We start from the raw sequence: 19,092 nt of genomic DNA, 5'->3' as shown, positions 1-19,092 counted from the left end.
TTATTTAATCATTCATGTATGATGGAATAATTACGGTCTAGTCCAATTTTTCATCATATACTGTGATAGTTATCTATTTATTGAACAAACAAACATATTTTATTTAATCAGTCATGTATAATGGAATAATTACGGTCTAGTCTAATTTTTCATCATATACTGATGGTTGTCTATTTATTGAACAAACAAACATGTTTGTTAGTTGTAACATGTTGGTGAAGGTGAATCATTTTAGATATGCAATTATCAAAATTACTAAAACAGAAATACAAAGTTGGACACAATTTCCTTCTAATTTTTTTTTAAAATATATCTTATTAAAATTGAGGTATAAATAAAACTAACTATATTTTTAACAGTTTTGTTACATATTTTTTTATTTATTTTCATTTATCCTAACTACTTAATTAATTGCTCTTTTCTATTTTCTACACTACCAAAATACTTTTGTCAGATATTACCAGTTTTAAAATAATTACATCAGAGACATTTAATATAGTAAAAAAAATATTTGACAAATATGTTATATAACATATCATTTTTATTGTTTTAATATTCAACCATAATATAGCAATTAATATCTATACTATTATTTATGAAGTAAATTTGCTTAGCTGTCATGTATTCTATGATTTTAGGTAATTTTGCTTATTTGTCATATTCTTATTAGTTTTCTATATTATTATTTATGAAGTGATTTTGCTGATTTGTCACAATATCCTTGATTTTAGCTAATTTTCCTTATTTGTCATATTCTTATTAGTTTTTTATTAAATCATCAATTTATTAATTTTTATAATATTCTTTGATTTTAGCTAATTTTACTTATTTATCATATGTTTATTAGATTTTCAAATTAAATTATCAATTTATTAATTTAGATAATATAAATATTTCAAACTTCCTAATTAATTTATAAATTTAAATAATATAAATATTTCGAAATTTCTCATTGGATTTATGATTATAGTCATTTTAACTTTCACAACATTCTTATTAGTTTTTAGCTTAACTTATTAATTTACTAATTTAAATAATATAACTATTATTATTTATGAAGTGATTTTACTGATTTGTCACATTCTTCTAGAGTTTAGCTAATTTTGATTATTTGTCATATTCTTATTAGTTTTTTTATTAAATCATCAATTTATTAATTTATATATATTCTTTGATTTTAGCTAATTTTGCTAATTTGTCATATGCTTATTAGTTTTAAGATTAAATCATCAATTTATTAATTTAGATAATATAAATATTTCGAAATTTCTCATTGGATCTATGATTATAATTATTTTAACTTTCACAAGATTCTTATTTGTTTTTAGCTTAAATCATTAATTTCTTTATTTAAATAATATAACGATTTCAAATTTTATAATTGGAATTAAAATTATAATTATTTTAAACAAGTTAGGACCAATTCTTATTTTCATATGATGTAAGATGATTTAAATTCTATAGTTTCATTTTTTTATTCATTCCAAATTTTCTCGATTATAGTTTTTGACATCTATATTTTGTACTTTTGATATTTGTTTTTTAGTTGAAGTTCTATGTTTTTCTTATTTCTTTGAGCTTGAAAGTATAGGAACAAATCGTTTTTGTTACATGGAGTTTGGAATTATGAATTAGTTATTCTGAATTACTTCGGTAGTTATTTCATGTGTATGTTTTATTACTGTTTAATCTATAAAAAAATATGTTTTAATATTAAGTTTAAAGAGTTTCTTTGTAATCATGTTATGAACATGTGTTTAATGGATTATTTTCTAAAACGGCTAAAATTGATATATTTTTAATGAATAATAAGATTTATCATTATATAATTAACCATAAATTAACTTTAATAATAAAACTATCATTATCTATTTTTCTTTTATTAAAAGTAAATTTATGAAATATTAAGATAAGTCAATGTATATATTTATCAAGTAAACCAATGAAATATTGTCATTATCTCAATTCGTTTTTTTAATCTTCTAAATTATCATCGAACTTTAGTTTTTATTAAATTTTTATTTATTTTGTTTTTACTTGGATTATGTGTGTTTTAGTGATTTATTGTGTGCAATATTTGATATGTAATTATACTCTTATGGTCTCATAGTTTTAAAGTTTTCATTTGTGTTAAGAAGACATAGACCGAAATAAAAATCGAAAAAACTAAAATGATTAAGAATATAAAAAATAAGTTATCATGGTGTTTAAATCATAATACATATATTAATAATTATTAGTAAAACGATTATGTCCGCATATGCGGGCAAAACACCTAGTAGAAATTATTAAACTAGACAAACAAGAACCGTAGATTTATCATAAATATTATATATACAAATTGAACAAACACACGTACAATTATATATGGAACCATTATATTTTTTTATGTTATAAAAAAATATGTCTATTCTTTTAAACAAATATATGTGCATGTGCACGGATTAGAACATTAGTAATGGATTATTAGTGCGGTGAACTAAATAGTATATAGCTTATCTAGTTTTCTGTTAAATTATTTCTCAGATTTGAAACAGAACAACAGTTTTTACAAAACAATGACAACTGCTTTAGTTGTTACTGAATAATAACAATGGAAATATAAGAAACTTAAGGATGATGGTTTCTATCTTCTGTAACAAAGGGGCTCATAATCTCTTTGAACATTATATCCAATGCCCTACATATCTATCTATATACATCATAGATTGTTTTTGTAGGTTGATCACAAACCAACTACACTACATTGGCGCTGGTAATCTCCGGCTATACGATCCACCTCCCGAACCTGACCCGGACCTGGACGGCGAATGAGACGTGGCTTGAATAGGGGATGAGTTAAGTATCTCCTTACCAAGGTCTTTAATCTTGTTGATAAGCAGCGTTTGCTCTGTCTGAAGCTGGACCAAATACTCTTCTTGTTCATCCTCCAAACTCTCCAGCTCTCCCAATGCTTCACCAAGACCTTCGAGATCTCCATCGTCAATCAAATTCTGAAACTTTATCATCACCTGCTTCATCTGGTTAGACAGCAACAAAGCTTTGTTGAACGGAGAGCCGCAATCCGCGCTGGCTCTTCTTGGAGCCTCAGTGACTTTCCTCGTGACTCTGACACGGATCTCTCCACGTGTCACTCCTTGGAGAGGTATCCACTTGTCTGCCGTCTCGTTTGGCTTTAGCCGTTGGTATTCCACAACGCAGTTACCAATGCTTGAAGTTGGAAGCAGAGTGTTGTGGTCTTTGACGTATAGCTCCAAGGAGCTCCCATCATCTGGGAACTCCATAGTCTGGTTCCATTTTGGATGCAATGTCTTGTAAATAACCTGAAGTGAATAACAAGAACACATGTAAGTTTTGCTTCTTATGTCTCTATTGTGTTCAAGATAGTTTTTTCATTACCTTTGTCCTCTGTTTCTTCTCTCCATACTGAACCCTGACGTAAGGATCACTGGTTCCTCTAAGATCTGCGGCCACGAGATCCCGTGCTTCGACAAGAACCAGTTCAATCAAGCCTTTACTAGAATCCGCCTGCGATTAAAAGATAAAACATCATTAAGGAAAAACAGAGGAAACAGAGGAAACAGAGTAAAGAGAGAAAACAGAGTGACATTTGCTTTCCTCTCAAGAATACTTACTTCACTATACTCAGGACTAACAGCTTCAATCAAAAGCTCTATCTCTCCAGAACTAACTTCTTCAAGAGGAACCCATATATGCATCTCACTGTTACTGATTCCGTGAAGACTCAACGTAGCAGTACCGATGTTGTCGGTGCCAAGCATCTCTTCTTTGTAGCATTTCACCTTCAGATATTCCTCTCCTGCTAACTCCTCAAACTCAAACTTCTCGTTCCAGGCACCCTCTGCCGCGTTCACCGTCTTTGTCTTCTGTATAGTCTATTACACAAACAAGAAGAACATTATTAAACAAAAATGCTCACTTTTCAATGCAGAGTTACGCAGTGATTACTTACTTTCCCATACTGCAACTTGACATTAGCGTCGCATTTTCCGGTCTTGGAAACAAGATTCTTCCCTGCTAAAACCGTGACGATTATCTTCCGACCGGTTTTCGAGAACAAGCTAGCCGAGCCGTCCAGTGAGTGTAAAGAACTTGAGTGAACACTGTTCAAGCTATGTGAGCCGTCAGAGAAGTGCCATTCCTTTAGAAGTAGCCGCACAGTCAACTAAAAGTAAGGAATCGAACTTGGAGAGTAAGTAATACAAACAATGGTTTTAAAAAACGGTCTTGAACATTCATAATACATAGACAAACTTGGATAGTAAGTATATATACCTCGCTGGAGCTAACACCTTCAAAGGGAACAACCATCTCAACTTCTTGACCGCAAAACTCAGCGTGTTTCGCTATCACACCGTTATCATATCCAACGGCCCAAAACATTGTAGAATCATCGTTCACGTATTTGAGCTGTTACATTTGAATAGGAAACGTTAGACAGCCAACGAAAGGTAAGTACATTAGTAGTGTTATAGGTTCGTTACCATTACCTTAACTTCGCAGCTAGCGAGACTATCGTATCTGACACTAGCAGGATTATTCTCGTATAGGTTAAACTTAAGCGTCCCTGTATTGTCGTGTAAGATCATGTTAAACGTTGACTGGTAAGCTGGGTTAGGTCCTGATCTCATCTCGGTTCTTCTAGACAGCTGTTCTAGCTCGACCTCCACGAATGTTTGAACAGGTTTGCTGCTGCCGCTGCTGCTACCGTTGCTACTTTCCACAATGTCGGGACTTCTCGTGGAGGGGCTTCCGCGGAGAACGCTGCTGTGGAGATTGCTACCGGAGACTACGGTTACGTAGATGATTCCTCCGACTGCCGTTTTGTGAAGATCAGTGGCTGGTAATGAGAAACATCCCCTGCGTGGCTCCACCATCTTCTTGTTCAGTGTTTCCGTTAGGATCTTCACCTGAAAAACAGGAAAAGAATTACGGTTTTACCCTTTTTGGCGGTTAAAAAAAACTAATTAATGTCTGCTCTCCTTGAGTAAATTTAACATGGTTTAAACCGGTCAAGAACCTCCTAAGTCAAAATTAAAAAAAAAGAAAGAAATTAAATTGGAAGAGAAAACAAACCAGCCAAGAGGAGACACCGGGAAGCTCTGTGGCGGGAAGAGATTGGCCACCGCCACCGCCGAAAGCAACTCCGATTCTAACGTCAGGGTTAGATACAAAGGAATAGAGCATTGCTTTTCCTTCTAGAGTTGGTCTGATTAGTATCTGTTGAATAAATGAAAGTAAGACTCGCAATTATTTTCAATGAAAAGACTTAAAAAGTTTAGAGACCGACAAAAAGTTACGCTTACATCTCCTTTGATGCAAAGACTGTTGACAACGATTCTTGCTGTCCGGTTAAACGGTTTGGACAGCTTGGCTTGGAGCAAGATGCTTAGATCCGTTGTGTCCCACGTGAAATCTAACCGCAAGATTTTCTTAACCACCATAGTAAAAAAGAGAGCAAACTTTCAAGTCAAAATCCAACTTTTTCTTGGAAGATGTAGTAATCGTTTTATCAAAAAAAAAATTAGTAATTGGACCTGTTCCCCTGATTGCGACCAACAAGTTCCGTTGAGTCCCAGCAAAGGAGGACACGAGCCAAGAGAGAACTCCAACAACTGTATGTTTTCTATTAGCCTTGATCTTCGTTGCCTCAATCGTTTCTTGGTTTTAGATAAAAAAAAAAGGACACATGTTACACAATGTTTTAGAATGAAGCAACGGGCACAAAAACATATGATAGGTAGTGCACACAGCTGAGAATGAATCTCACCTCAACCATAGAAGAAAATCTGAGAGAGAGTTTCTTGTTCATGAAGTTCAGCCAAATTTCAGACAGTAATTTGTTAAGCCATTGGCAGTGTTCCAATGGAGTTATCGTCTGCACACAAAGACAATCAAAGAAGTCTTGTAAAAATGGAGCAAATATAACAAAATTTTCCAGGTTAAAAAAAAAAGTAAGGTAACAAGAAATTCTCACCGAAGCATTGAACACGTTTTGCTTCCACTTCCTGGTTAGATCCTCTGCAAGTATTGCTCTTTGGTAACTCCCATACTGCAGAAAACAACATATGAAGACAGTTAAAATTCACCTAGTTTTAACATAGGAAACCTACACAAAACATTCTAGCTAGTAAATAGTAACATAAGTAAGCTTCAAACTCAAATATATATAAAGATTGTCTCTCTTCCATGTTAAGCAGTTTACCATAACTATTTCGAAAGATCAAACACTTTTTGAGTATATAGGACAAGTTTGCAAAAGTTAGGTATAAACAAAAAGGCATAAAGCCTCCAACTTTATCTGAGGATTCTATAACAATATCCATTAACCATTAAATCAACCTTTTAAAAGGACAAATTAAAACAAGAAAAAGACTTTCTATCTAATTGTAAGCTTGAATCCAGAAAGGAAGTGACTTTTTGGGTATATTACCTGAAGAGAAGCCCAAACAGCTACAACGAGAGGAACCCAGTTGGAGAAAGCGAAGACCCATCTCTCAATCGCCCAGAAAGCTAAGACCAAAGGAACCAGCAACAGCAGAGAATGTCTCTCAGCAACTAGATGGTTGAAAAACTCTCTTGCAGCTTCGATGTTTATGAAACCTTTCCTCTTTATTCTCCGAACCATCTTCTTCAAATTTGCTTCTTCAAGGATCCATGGTCAGAATCTAAAAGCTTTCTGAGTAGAGTTTGGAATCTGAAGAGTTTTGAATAAAGAGAAAGAACTTGTCTTTATGCTCCCAACAACAATTGATTTGTTCAACAAGCTTCACAGATCCACGGTGGGTTTGAGATATTTATATTTTCTTCTGCACAAGTGGACGAAGAAGGAAACAGTAAATAATTTCTGGGAAAGAAAAAAACTGAAAAAGTCTGTGGGAAGAAGTTTCGAATAAGAATAGTACTCTTTCAGACAAGAACTCCGATCTCCCAAGTTACCTGTCGGTAACTCTTAGCTTCTGGTAACGGATCTTTAGACAGCATCAACTGTGTGACAAAAAGAGTCCTCCCGTAATTTCTGCCTTTTTTCTAATTTATTTACGACAAAAAAAAACTCAAAGAAAGACTTTAAAAAGTCTTCTTATGTTTTATAGATACACAATGAATAAATATTAATTTACAGCTAGATTTAGTCTGCCAAAGTATAAGATTTTTAGTCATAAAAGGGTAAATAGGATCAAACGTGGTAATAATAATATTATTATTAAAAATTATTAGAATACTTACCATTGCTTTTTTATTTATTTACCAGAAAAGGAACAAAAGAAGACTTTAAAAGATTTATTCTCTTATATAGAAGATACATTATTTATAATAAATTTTACTCTGCCAGATAAAAAAATAAAAGATATATATTTATGCAAAGTGAAATAGAATAAAACGTGGTAATAATAATATTATAAAAAGTATCAGAACACTTACTGTATGCTTTTTATCTTATAGATGAACAGTTGAACACTTCCTCGAGTTGATGTTCTTTTATAAATAATAAGTCGACAGAAAATATATATATATATCATAAAGTTTCATACTGAGAGATCGCGACCATTTGAAATATGAGAAAAAATAATGACCATCCGATATGCCTGCCGTCCGTTATTGACTGTTCACTTCACTGGTCATAGTCTACACACCTTTACCGTTGACTTTTCAGATAACCTAAAAGACGCATCATGGATCAGATCCGAGCGGCACGTTTTGTTTTATCCTTGTATAGTAGTCTCTTCGTCAAAGGATTAAGATATCTATGAAACGTTTATAACTTTAGATCTAAAGACATATCTATATATACTTCAGATCCAAGCAACACTAGTAAAATAACAATTTTTCTTCACGCACTGGGTTAGATTTGAATTATACTTGGTACTTTATTTTTGAAATAAATTATACTTAGTACTTTAGACGAATAGACTTTGTTTAACAATGGATCTTAATCAGCCAACTCCAAATCTATAAACACTAGTTGCATAGCCCCCGCGCAGGCGCGGGGCCGGTGACGTTGTTGATGTATCGGGTGATTTTGTGTATGTGATTTTATCCATTGATTATGCCCTTGAATATCTACCGAATGTTGTTTGATGATTATACCAGGAATACTAAGGAATGAGACAATGAATTTTGAGTTTGAAACATGAAATTGTTTTTTATTATTAGTTTGTTTTGGTTCATAAATTACTTTTCCGATACATTGGAAAACTTATATTTGTACGTTGCCAATGATTAATGCAAAGACAATGAAATTTATACCGCAGGCGAGTGTCGAAATATTGATTACATTGGTATAATTCTCAAAGCAGATGGTGCATATATGGTTTTCCTCTTCGGTTGTCGGGTTACTTTTAGATCCGTGATGATTAGATCAACGTCAAGTCTTGTGGTTGCATTTAGATTGTAGTCTCTAATGGCGAGAGTAACTTGAAGATGTTGGAATATAATATTATGGTTTTCCCTCATTAAATTTATCACATATTGGTTAGTCTCCTCAATAAAGAATGTAGAGTAGTGATGATGAATGTCATGATATGATAACATGAAATCTAATGATTCGGCGACTGAGTTATTGTAATTACCTTGATTGTCAAAAATTGATGGTACCTGGAAATCGATGATTGTTGTGTGTTTGGTCTTTGTATATGGATATGGAGTAATTGTCTAGGATTTGCTCTTGTTGATGTTGTTTGGTGTGGGAGTCGATGGGTAAGAAGTGAATTGTTATTCATGTTTGTGTTTGGTTGTGAAAGTTTATCACATTGTAGATATATTTATAGGTTGTTAGGAATTGATGTTATTTTGCCTATTTATTTTTACGTTTGTTTATATAGTGCATTTACTATGATGTTAAATATTGAAATTAATGTTTTAGTATTTAATTACGGTGATTAATTGAATTCTTCTTGTTATGAAGACTAATTTTTTCTTTGTTTGTTATGATATTTAAAATGGTCAAATAAGAATAATTGTAAATTTTTCTCATAACATTAATCATCCATAAAAATATTAATATTTTTTATTTGCATAAAATGTTGACCTTCACAATTGCTTAACGTATATCTTTATTTTCAAATTTATCGAAGAAATATCTTCAATACAAAATGAGGATTCTATTCATATTGTTATATAAATATTTATTTTAGTAGTTTATTTGAGCTGTGGAGTTTTGTTTTTGTTGTCTTTCTAATTATTTGAATTGTTGATCATAATATTGAAATTGTTTTCCCTAATGTTTTATTGTAAAGTTTAGTAATCGTGGTAGGCATGGGCATTTTACCCAGATCCGAGGATCCGACCCGGAACCGACCCGAAAATACCCGACCCGGAACCGATCCGAAAAATTATAGGTACTTATATGGGTCTTTTTTTAGATCCGCGGGTATCGGGTAGGACCCGGACCCGAACCGAGACCTGATCGAGTATATATATATGGTTTACAGAGGGGCTACAAATCTGAAATATTTATGATCAAGCGATTTAAGATGGGGAGATAAATAGTTTACCAGTAAAAAAAAATTACGAACAGAAAAACAGCGCAACTATATAACTCAGTCCGATACAATGATGAAAAAAATTCTAACTTATGTTAAACAATGATGATTTACAATATGAGAAAACTATAATTGTTGCAAACTTAAGCTATTTCTTAATATAACGTGATGAAGCTCATTTAAAAATGGATCCCATAATACATTTGCAGACCCGTTCTGAGAGAAAGCCATGAAGTAATGGCTTTCAATCTTCATAAATATATATTAGTTTCGGCCATCAATGAATAAATTATCCATTAGTTCAGTGGTATAAATGGTGGAGGTTGTATCTTAGTAATCTGGGTTCAAACCATAGATTTGACAATTTTTAACATTTTTTAAAAGTGAACCTCACAAAAACGCTGACATGTCGCATCAGGAATGATTCAAGTGTCTCATTATAGTATAGATTTGTTGTTATTAAATGAATGTGGTTCGATATATCAGGTTCAAATGAGTAAAGAGTCATTTCGCTCAACCCCCTAATTATTGACATGCTGTTGGTTTTATTTAATGCTGTTGAAAGTAGAGGTCCTTCCGTCAAAATCAGTGATGATGTATACTGGTATTGCATGTTCTTATTTTAGAAGTTAGAATTAATAACACCCTGTGTGTTACAAAAAGAAAGGAACTAATAACACCCTGTGTGTTAAAAGCTGCCAATCGCGGTATAATTTTCTTGTGAGTATCTTTATCAATCAATTTTACTATAATTTTTTCTTCGTTTTATATATACTACTAGTATTGACTCCATGCTTAGCATGGGAATATTTTTATTTACAAATATAAAAAATTTAAAGCTATATTTCAAACATATATAACTAAAATGACATGAACATATTAACACAATTAATTAGTTAACCATGGAACATATAAAGATAAATGAGATTTGGTTAAAAAGATTTACATTGATTTTAATAGCTTGTTGAATATAATTATTATTTTGAAGTTTTTTTTATTTTACTTCTTGTTATCTTGTTCTTTCAATACTTTTCACAATTCATATTCTGCAATTTATGCTTCTTCAGTGTTATATGTTATTACTTTAGTAATTCGTTCCTTATCTCTCTCTAGCTACAAACAAAAATAATACTACAAATCTAATGCAAATAGTTAACGTGGTGGAAGCGTATTTACCTTTTATCCAGAGCTTTCTTCCGATTCCACCATGTTTGCTTGCTGTCTTTCTTGTTTTTTCTTTCTTGTCCAAGTCTATTTGTTTTTATTGAATCTCCAACAATGCAAATTTACTATATCCACTCTCTTTCTGCAACATTACGCCCAAGGTGAAGTCTCTGTGGTGAAAGAGGGATTCTTTTCTAGAGTTTTGAAGATTTCAGTGCAACTGAGTAGTGATTCTAGTCTTTCTAGAGTAGTGTATAAGTGTTCTTCTTCGGTTGAGATGGGTTACGTTATGGTATGTTTACTGTATTCGGTTCATTGGTAATGGTGTCAAGTACGATGAGTCTCGAGGTAGACCGGTTTTGAGCTATATTGGGCAGTTCTTCTTGGGAGAATCATCAAGTGAGTCAGTATAATTGGTTAGGATGTGAGTTTGGTTGGAGGCTTGGGGCTTTTATCCTTGCTCGGTCTGATGCAGTCTTTATTATCACCAAAACCTCTGGGAGCTGTTATAGTGTGAGAGTTTGTTGGAAACTGAGAGTCTCAACATGGCTGGAACTGAATAGTTTGTTTTGTTTGCCAAGGCGGGTGGTGATAGTTTGCTGAGGACATGTACGAGAGAATATAAGATTCTCTTATGGAGTTGGAGTATTAAGTGGTGATTAGTAGATGGCCACAATACACATTGATTTCAGAAAAAAGTGAGCTTTGAAGTTATATACGTAATATTACACAATCTCCAATTTCTCTCTTTCTCGCAGTGAGTGAACTACTAGCAATTCTCAAAAGAAACGACTAGGGGAATGATTAAATAATCAAATAGTCTTCTTCCTCTCCTTTCAGTCGAGTTCCGTTGGACCTCCTTGGAGAGAGTACAGCATATTCTCAGTGAAGGAAGAAAGAAGAGAAAGACTAGTAAAGGAATATATGTTATAAGTTTGCAGCTTACTGAATGGTTACCAAGACTAACTTGGCTTCATTTTTTTCTTCCATGTACTCTTAGACTGCCTCAGTTGTAGAGAGAACCATTGTTAAATCTCTTGAGAAACATACAGTGATATTGACTCCTTTGAAAGACACCATTTCAAAGAGGATAAAAGCTCTCTGGTCTGTTCCTACTCAAGTAAGAGCCATCCACTGAACAGGTCTGATATAAGTTTTGTTACCTTTCTGACTTATAAGGAATTGTACTGAACATCATTGTGCTATTCTTCCTCTCGTTGAATGCAGGTGGGAACTTTTGTCAACACCATAAAGAGAATTCTTGATGTTCTACATCAGAGAGTTGAGGATATTTTGAGACAATGGGCTTCTTGTCTTCCTGTCATTGAGGATAAGAAGTCACTCTTTGGGGAGCAGAAGAATGTCATCACGGTGTTGCGTAGGACAAAATACAGAGACTTATATTGGTTATGGGCCGTTTTCTTGTTGTTTAGTTTAGGATCTGTTGTTTAGTTTCATTTTCCTTTTCTGCTACTAGTGATCTGTATATTCTCTGTCACAAATTCAAAAATGGGTAATAATAATTTAACATGTTTACCCAAAAAAAAACAATTTAAAACATTTTTATCGGTGTATTTTAATATATCTTAGTGCATTATAATAAATAAAAAAAATTGAAAAAGTGATGAAAGATGTATATCTAGGATATTACACAAGAAGTGTTTTAGCTAGGTTCTTCCACTTATCCCACTACTAATTATTATTAAATTTCACCTCTTACATTATTTTATTAATTTTTCACACTTAAGCTATATCTCTCCGTTTATCCCATTAAGAATGCTCTTATGATAGAGTACAAAAGGTCTTTTCTAGATAGATTCCAAAAGCACAAACTATTACTAAATTACAAAGTACAAGTCATTGGATGTTAAAGATAGATTACAAAAGTAGAAACTTTATGTAAAAAGCTTTCTTGTCCTTTCTACTCCAACTCTCACTGCCTTATAAATAACATTGTTTTGATTTTGACCCCCTAACTCTCTCACAGATGGTTTTAGCCCAGCATTATTTTTTCCAGTCTTGTCTTTCGAAACAAAAATCTTCCCTGGTAAAACAAAAGCTAGAGGAGCCATCGAGAGAGTGTAGAGAACACTGTTCAAGCTATATGAGCCATCATGAGAAGTGCCAGTCCTTAAAACTTGGAGAGCAGGTAACATATAAACAAAGAAATGAAATCGTATACCTAGCTGGTTGGAGCTAACACCTTAAACGGGAAACAACCATCTCGAAGAACTCATCAGCATGTTTATTACCACCATTATCATATCCAACGGCCCAAAACATTGTAGACATCATTCACAGCAAATACTTACATAGTGAATAGAGAAGGGAAAGTAGTTAAGTAATGTTATTGTTTGTATTACCTTAACTTTGCAGCTAGCGAGACTGTCGTATCTGACACTAGCAGGATTAGTCTCATAGAGGTTAAACGTGGACTGATAAGCTGGATTCGGTCATGAACAAAAAAGATAAGGCATAAAACCTCCAACTTTATAAGAGGATTCTATAGTATTGTCCATTAACCATCAAAATTAACCTTTCAAAGGGACACATTAAACAAGAAAATGACTTTTTGGATAGATTACCTGAAGAGAAGCCCAAACATCTACAATAAGAGGAACTGTTGTTATTCTTACTTAAGTTTTTTTTTTCCTAAAAATTCTTACTTGAGTTTGTTTATCACTTTCTCTAAGTCTGTTTTTCTCTGTTTTTGTTGTTCAAGAGTTTTACTTCATCGAACACCTTTTTCCATTCAGACTTGCATACTTCTTACAATCTGTCACACTTAGATCTTTATAGTAGACTCATTCCTGACACTAATCATGTTTCCATTCAAAGGTACATCTAACTTTGGAGTTCAGCTGTTTACAATTATCAACAATCCAAAATTGTTAGGTTACTCAGATAATGATTGGGGTGGATCAAATGAAGACAAGAAGAGCACGTCTGGATATGTATTTACTATTGGGTCTGCAATGTTTTGTTGGCAAAAGAGCAAGCAGAAAACAGTGGCTCAATCAATAGCGGAAGCAGAGTATATTGCAGTGTGTGCAACGGCAAATCAAGCTATCTGGTTACAAAGGCTTTTGGAAGATATGTGTTTTAAAGATGAAGAAGGTATTCCAACTTACTTTTATAACAAGTCTGCTATTGCCATCGGCAAAAACCCAGTACAAACATCGAAGAACAAAACACATTGAGATTAAGTATCACTTTGTTTGTGAAACATAACAAAAGGGTCTTATTCAACTCAAGTATTGTCAAGGAGAAGTTCAGCTTGCTAACTTACTTACAAAGGCACTTAGTACTACAAGGTTTGAAGAACTACGAAGGAAGTTTGGAGTTGGACCAAAACTCAATTAAGAAGGAGTATTAGTTTATAATTGAGTCTGATCAAATATTATTAAAAGGTATCATGTAGAGTTGTGTCTTTATATTGAACAGTTGTGTCTCACACTGAAGAGTCACAATGTTTAGTTATGTATTTGTAAACTCTATATTAGTGTATCATAATAATATATACAGAAATTTCGGTTACTCTGTTTTTATAGTAAGAAAACAGAGCAAAGTTGATTGTGTGCAATCTCGTTTCTCTCTTGAACAAGAACATGTTCTGTCTGTGTTCAAGGTAAGTATTAACTTCCTGTGAGTCTCAAGAAACAAAAACGTAATGAAGAAAAAAACTTTAACTTTTATTCACTTTCAACTTGACGGCAAGAATTACTCTATACAACCTTATATACAACTCTGAAATTAGGTAAACCTCAACACACTGAGGTACAGTTGTCCAAGCACGCGAATATGTCCTTCACACAGTGAGCTGGACTGATCGTACTATGTTCACGTAAGAGCTGCTTGCTCACTTGCTTTTCAGAAGACGACAGAGTCGCATTCTTGGGCTGCAATATGTTCTTCTGGGCTTCGACGGTCTTCTCATTTTGGGCTTCAAACGATGGCCCAGTAGCAGTGTGGCCTTTACTCCCCCTCAAACTTAGGGTAGACGGCACTGACACGCCAAGTTTGTTCCTCCATTTGAAAAACGGTTCCTGAGACAGAGATTTTGTAAATATATCTGCAATTTGCAGAGTTGCCGGGATGTGCTTCACCTCCAGAGCTTTCATGGCTACTCTTTCTCGCATATAATGGTAGTCAACATCGAAATGCTTGGTTCTTTTGTGAAACATAGGGTTTGCTGTGAGGCACACTGCAGAGAGGTTGTCACACAAAAGCAGAGGGATGATTCGTTGTTGAAGACCCATTATCTTTAGCAGATGTTGTAACCAGACAATATCAGATGTTGCTGCAGACATAGTTCGATACTCAGCCTCAGTAGATGACTTGGAGACAGTGTCATGACGCTTTGCCGACCAGGAGATTACATTTGACCCCAACATTGTGCAGAAACCTCCAGTTGAGCGCCTTGTGTCTTTACAACATGCCCAGTCCGAGTCACTGTAACAGACCATAGTAGAATCAGAAGACCCTTTGATACTGATTCCCATATCACATGTTCCCTTGACATAGCGCAGTATCCGTTTCAACAAAGCAAAGTCTGAAACACTCGGTAGATGCATTTTTCTGACTTATATAGTTCACTGAGAATTGTAGATCAGGTCTCGTCAAAGTCAAGTATTGCAGTTTGCCAGCCAAACTTCTGAAATAAGAAGGCTCCGCAAACAGCTCATCCTGCCCCGAGAGATTATCAAGCTTGAGAGGCAGAGGAGTAGACATAGGAGCACAGTCTTGCATACCAGCAGTGATGAGAAGATCTTGGGCATACTTCGACTGATTCAAGAACAAGCCATCTTCACAATAATGCACTTGAATTCCAAGAAAGTAATGCAGTGCTCCCATGTCCTTCATGCGAAAGACCGAACTGAGTTTCTCAAGCAGTTTGCCCAACATAGTATCATTGTTCCCAGTCAGTATCATGTCATCGACATATAACAACAGATAGATGACATATGTGCCTTGATGATACACGAACAGTGAAGGATCCGGGAAACTGCATTGAAAGCCAAACTCAAGGAGAAAATTGTTGAATTTATCAAACCAAGCTCTAGGAGCTTGTTTCAATCCATAAATAGATTTCTTTAGCTTCCACACATGATCCGGTCTCGTCTGATCTACAAACCCTGGAGGTTGATCCATATATATTGTCTCTTTTAGATCTCCATGCAAAAATGCATTCTTAACATCTAACTGCTTCATCATCCACTTCTTTGTAACCGCAAACACAGTACGTATAGTGGCTGTTCTTATTACCGGACTGAATTTCTCAAGAAAATCCACACCTTCTTCTTGTTCATTTCCTCTAGCAACCAGTCTCGATATGAGCTTATACACTGTGCCATCCGCATTGAGTTTTGTCTTATGAATCCAGCCATACCCCACTGGATTTTGACCTTCTTCTGGTGGCACCAACTCAAATGTCTCTGTTTCTACTATGTTGTCAACTTCTTCTGACATTGCTGCCGTCCACCCTGGATCATCTAGAGCAGCTTTCAAACTTCTAGGTCCAGGATAACTTGTTTTGACTGTCATCAGAGCATATCTTGGATTCGGTTTTCTTATTCCTGCTCGAGCACGTGTTGTCATGGAATGAACCGGCGGCTGAATCTGCTGCTCAACATTGTTGTCATCATCGGACTGAGAACTTAAGGAAGTTGATGAAGCATCAGTTGATGATTCGGCATTATCTTGATGCGGAATCACTGGACTCTGTGGCAACTGATTTTGTGGGAGTGGAACTTGACACACAACACGAGCAGGAAGTTCTTCCTCTGGAACATCATTATCAGGCTCAGGAGCTGACTGATGCAGATTCACACTTCGCCAAGCATTTAGCAGATGCGAATCTGCAGGCTTGTGAAAACTGCTATACACATCAGCAAATGGAAAATGATTTTCATCAAACAATACATGTCTTGAGATGAAAACTTTTCCTGTGGGTGGATACAAGCATCTATAGCCCTTATATTTTCATTGTATCCAAGAAAGACACAAACTAGAGATTTAGGATCGAGCTTGTTCTGCATATACGGTCTGAGGTATGGATAACACTTGCATCCAAATGCTCTCAACGAAGTATACACCAGAGCTTGACCATTCAACACTTCATATGGACTCTGTCTGTTATCCAACACTGATGAGGGCAACAAATTGCCAATAAAAGTTGCAGTAAAGAATGCTTCAACCCAAAGCTGCTGTGGCAACTTACTGTCCAACATCATCGTGATGGCAAGCTCGGTGATATGCATGTGCTTCCTCTCTGCAAACCCATTTTGCTGGGGAGTATGAGGACAAGAGATTCGTTGTCTTATGCCATGAGACTGTAGATGTTGCAGAAACTGCTTGCTCACAAATTCTCCCCCTCCATCACACTGAAAATGAGTAATTCGGTTCTGATATTGAGTCTCCACCATCTTTTGAAACCGAACAAACACAGAAAATAATTCAGACTTGAGCTTGAGAGGATAAACCAAGTAAATCTCGAATAATCATCAATAAAAATGACATAATATCTGAATCCTTGAGATGAAACCACAGGACTAGGCCCTCATAAATCACAATGAATCTTTTCCAAAGGACGACTAGAAACAGAATCAGAGTTTACAAAGGGAAGCTTTGAACTTTTGCCTAAGTGACAAGCATCACAACAGAGACGTGTGCTTGTCTTATTCATTATGATAGCTAAACTTCGAGATAGGTGCTGAAGAACTTCTATGTTGGCGTGGCCCAACCTTCTATGCCACACACCCTCAGCTGCTGCTTGTTGACGAGTTGAATAGAAAGCTTGGAACTTCATGTCCTTCAACACATACAAATCCTTAAGGCTTTGACCTTGTGTTATCACACTCTTTGTTGCCTTGTCCTTAACATAGACAGAATCACAGTCGAAGGTGAACTCACAAGGATAATCAGATGTCAATTTTGAGACAGACAACAACGATTTAGTTATAGCAGGACATATCAACACATCATTGAGAGGAAGTATACCTTGAGGAGTCTGAAGAGCAATGGAACCCACATGAGTGATTGGCAAGAAATCACCATTTCCAACGATGACCTGATCATTACCCAAGTAAGGCTGAGATGACTGAAGCTGACCACTGTTGTTGGTGATATGAGCTGTCGCAGCTGAGTCGGGGTACCATTCCTGACCAGAATGCTGATTCTGAGCTGAGACTTTCATTGTAGCAAGAGCAGTGTGAAGGTTTTCTGGTGTCTGATAGTCTTGATCAAATCTGTTGTAGCATCTCGGAGCTGTATGACCATACCTACCACAGATTGACAGACAGGCCTTGAGTTTGTGTTTGAACTAGAGCCACTTGCAAACTGCTTTTCAGAAGACGACATAGTCGCATTCTTGGGCTGCAATATGTTCTTCTGGGCTTCAACGGTCTTCTCATTTTGGGCTTCAAACGATGGCCCATAGCAGTGTGGCCTTTACTTCCTAACAGAAGACACAACTCGGTTACCAGAATACGAGAGCGAGGGAGTTCTTGTCGCGATAGAAAAGGTTCCTAAAGGACTTGTACTTATTTATTACCGTGGAAAGAATTACAAGAGACCAATTAGCTTAAGACCGAGAAATCTTCTGACAAAAGTAAAAGCGTTGAAACGTTGCATTGCTTTCTTTTTGAACTACTGAAACGTTTCATTGCTATGCAAAGCCATAAGGTTCGAAAATTCCTTAAATATATACAAATTACATTTCATATATTGATCGCATGTGTTGCTTATGAAAACTTATAAGTGACTGACTGTTGCAGGCACTTAGTCGGAGCATATCTTTGAACTGGAGAAAACAATAGAGAAGATCCAGAACAAACTTGTAAGTGCTTACTTAATATCATCTCTTAGACTTTCACAAACTACGCATGTTCTAATCTGTTCACTTCATTCAACACTTATTGATTCTTGCAGATTTCTAAAAGCCCGTCAAACTAAAATCATTTAACTGAGGGCAGCTGTCCTTATGCGACATTGATTTTTAAAGATTTTAAAAAACCCGTCAAACTAAAATCATTTAACTGAGGGCAGCTGCCTCCATGCCACTATATGTACATCCGCCACTAGATAGAAGTATCTGTTGGACTACGGAAAATCTGAAGGTTGTAAATACTAAATAGTTTTTTGGGTACATATTTCAGAAAATGGATACACTAATAATGTAATTATGGTTTAATTAAAGTTGAAAAAGAGGTAACGCTCTCTTCTCTCTTTCTTCCCCTTTAGAGAGAGAAAAAAAGTTGAAAAGGAAGTTGCTGGACTTCATTTAAGCCCAATTGTAGAGGGTTTGGACAAAAGAAGGGTGTCGGTGGGTTCGGTTTTGTCGGCAGAATGAGTCTATTTTTTTTTCTGTTTAAAACGAAAAAAAAGAAAAAGGAAATCTGTGGTGGTTGCCATATAACATAACAAA

At 35.0% G+C, this 19,092-nt stretch overlaps 1 protein-coding gene across 1 annotated transcript; it reads right to left on the bottom strand.

The window, feature by feature from the left end:
- Nucleotides 1–2,503: 2,503 nt before the first annotated feature.
- On the bottom strand, nucleotides 2,504–7,080 carry LOC108805078 (uncharacterized). The gene is made up of 13 exons (XM_018577033.2): nucleotides 6,927–7,080; nucleotides 6,455–6,830; nucleotides 5,999–6,073; nucleotides 5,792–5,899; nucleotides 5,559–5,681; nucleotides 5,328–5,453; nucleotides 5,098–5,241; nucleotides 4,512–4,931; nucleotides 4,297–4,431; nucleotides 3,974–4,186; nucleotides 3,636–3,896; nucleotides 3,400–3,528; nucleotides 2,504–3,323 (listed from the first exon to the last, which is right to left on the bottom strand). The coding sequence occupies exons 2-13, from the start codon at nucleotides 6,647–6,649 to the stop codon at nucleotides 2,742–2,744; spliced, it is 2,511 nt and encodes an 836-aa protein (XP_018432535.1). The 5' UTR covers nucleotides 6,650–6,830; nucleotides 6,927–7,080; the 3' UTR covers nucleotides 2,504–2,741.
- Between the last annotated feature and the right edge of the window lie 12,012 nt (nucleotides 7,081–19,092).

This window comes from Raphanus sativus, chromosome 5 (assembly GCF_000801105.2).
Source record: "Raphanus sativus cultivar WK10039 chromosome 5, ASM80110v3, whole genome shotgun sequence".
NCBI classification, from domain to species: domain Eukaryota; kingdom Viridiplantae; phylum Streptophyta; class Magnoliopsida; order Brassicales; family Brassicaceae; genus Raphanus; species Raphanus sativus.
Note: the sequence above shows the minus strand (reverse complement) of the source record. Positions and strands in the feature narration are given on the sequence as shown.

What these genes read in the sequence shown, in the direction of transcription:
- LOC108805078 (XM_018577033.2), bottom strand. Translation starts at nt 6,649, where the DNA reads ATGGTTCGGAGAATAAAGAGGAAAGGTTTCATAAACATCGAAGCTGCA. An exon ending in CTGTTTGGGCTTCTCTTCAG is followed by an intron (nt 6,074 to 6,454) that starts GTAATATACCCA and finishes TGTTTTCTGCAG; the next exon opens with TATGGGAGTTACCAAAGAGC. An exon ending in TTAGTCCTGAGTATAGTGAA is followed by an intron (nt 3,529 to 3,635) that starts GTAAGTATTCTT and finishes TTTTAATCGCAG; the next exon opens with GCGGATTCTAGTAAAGGCTT.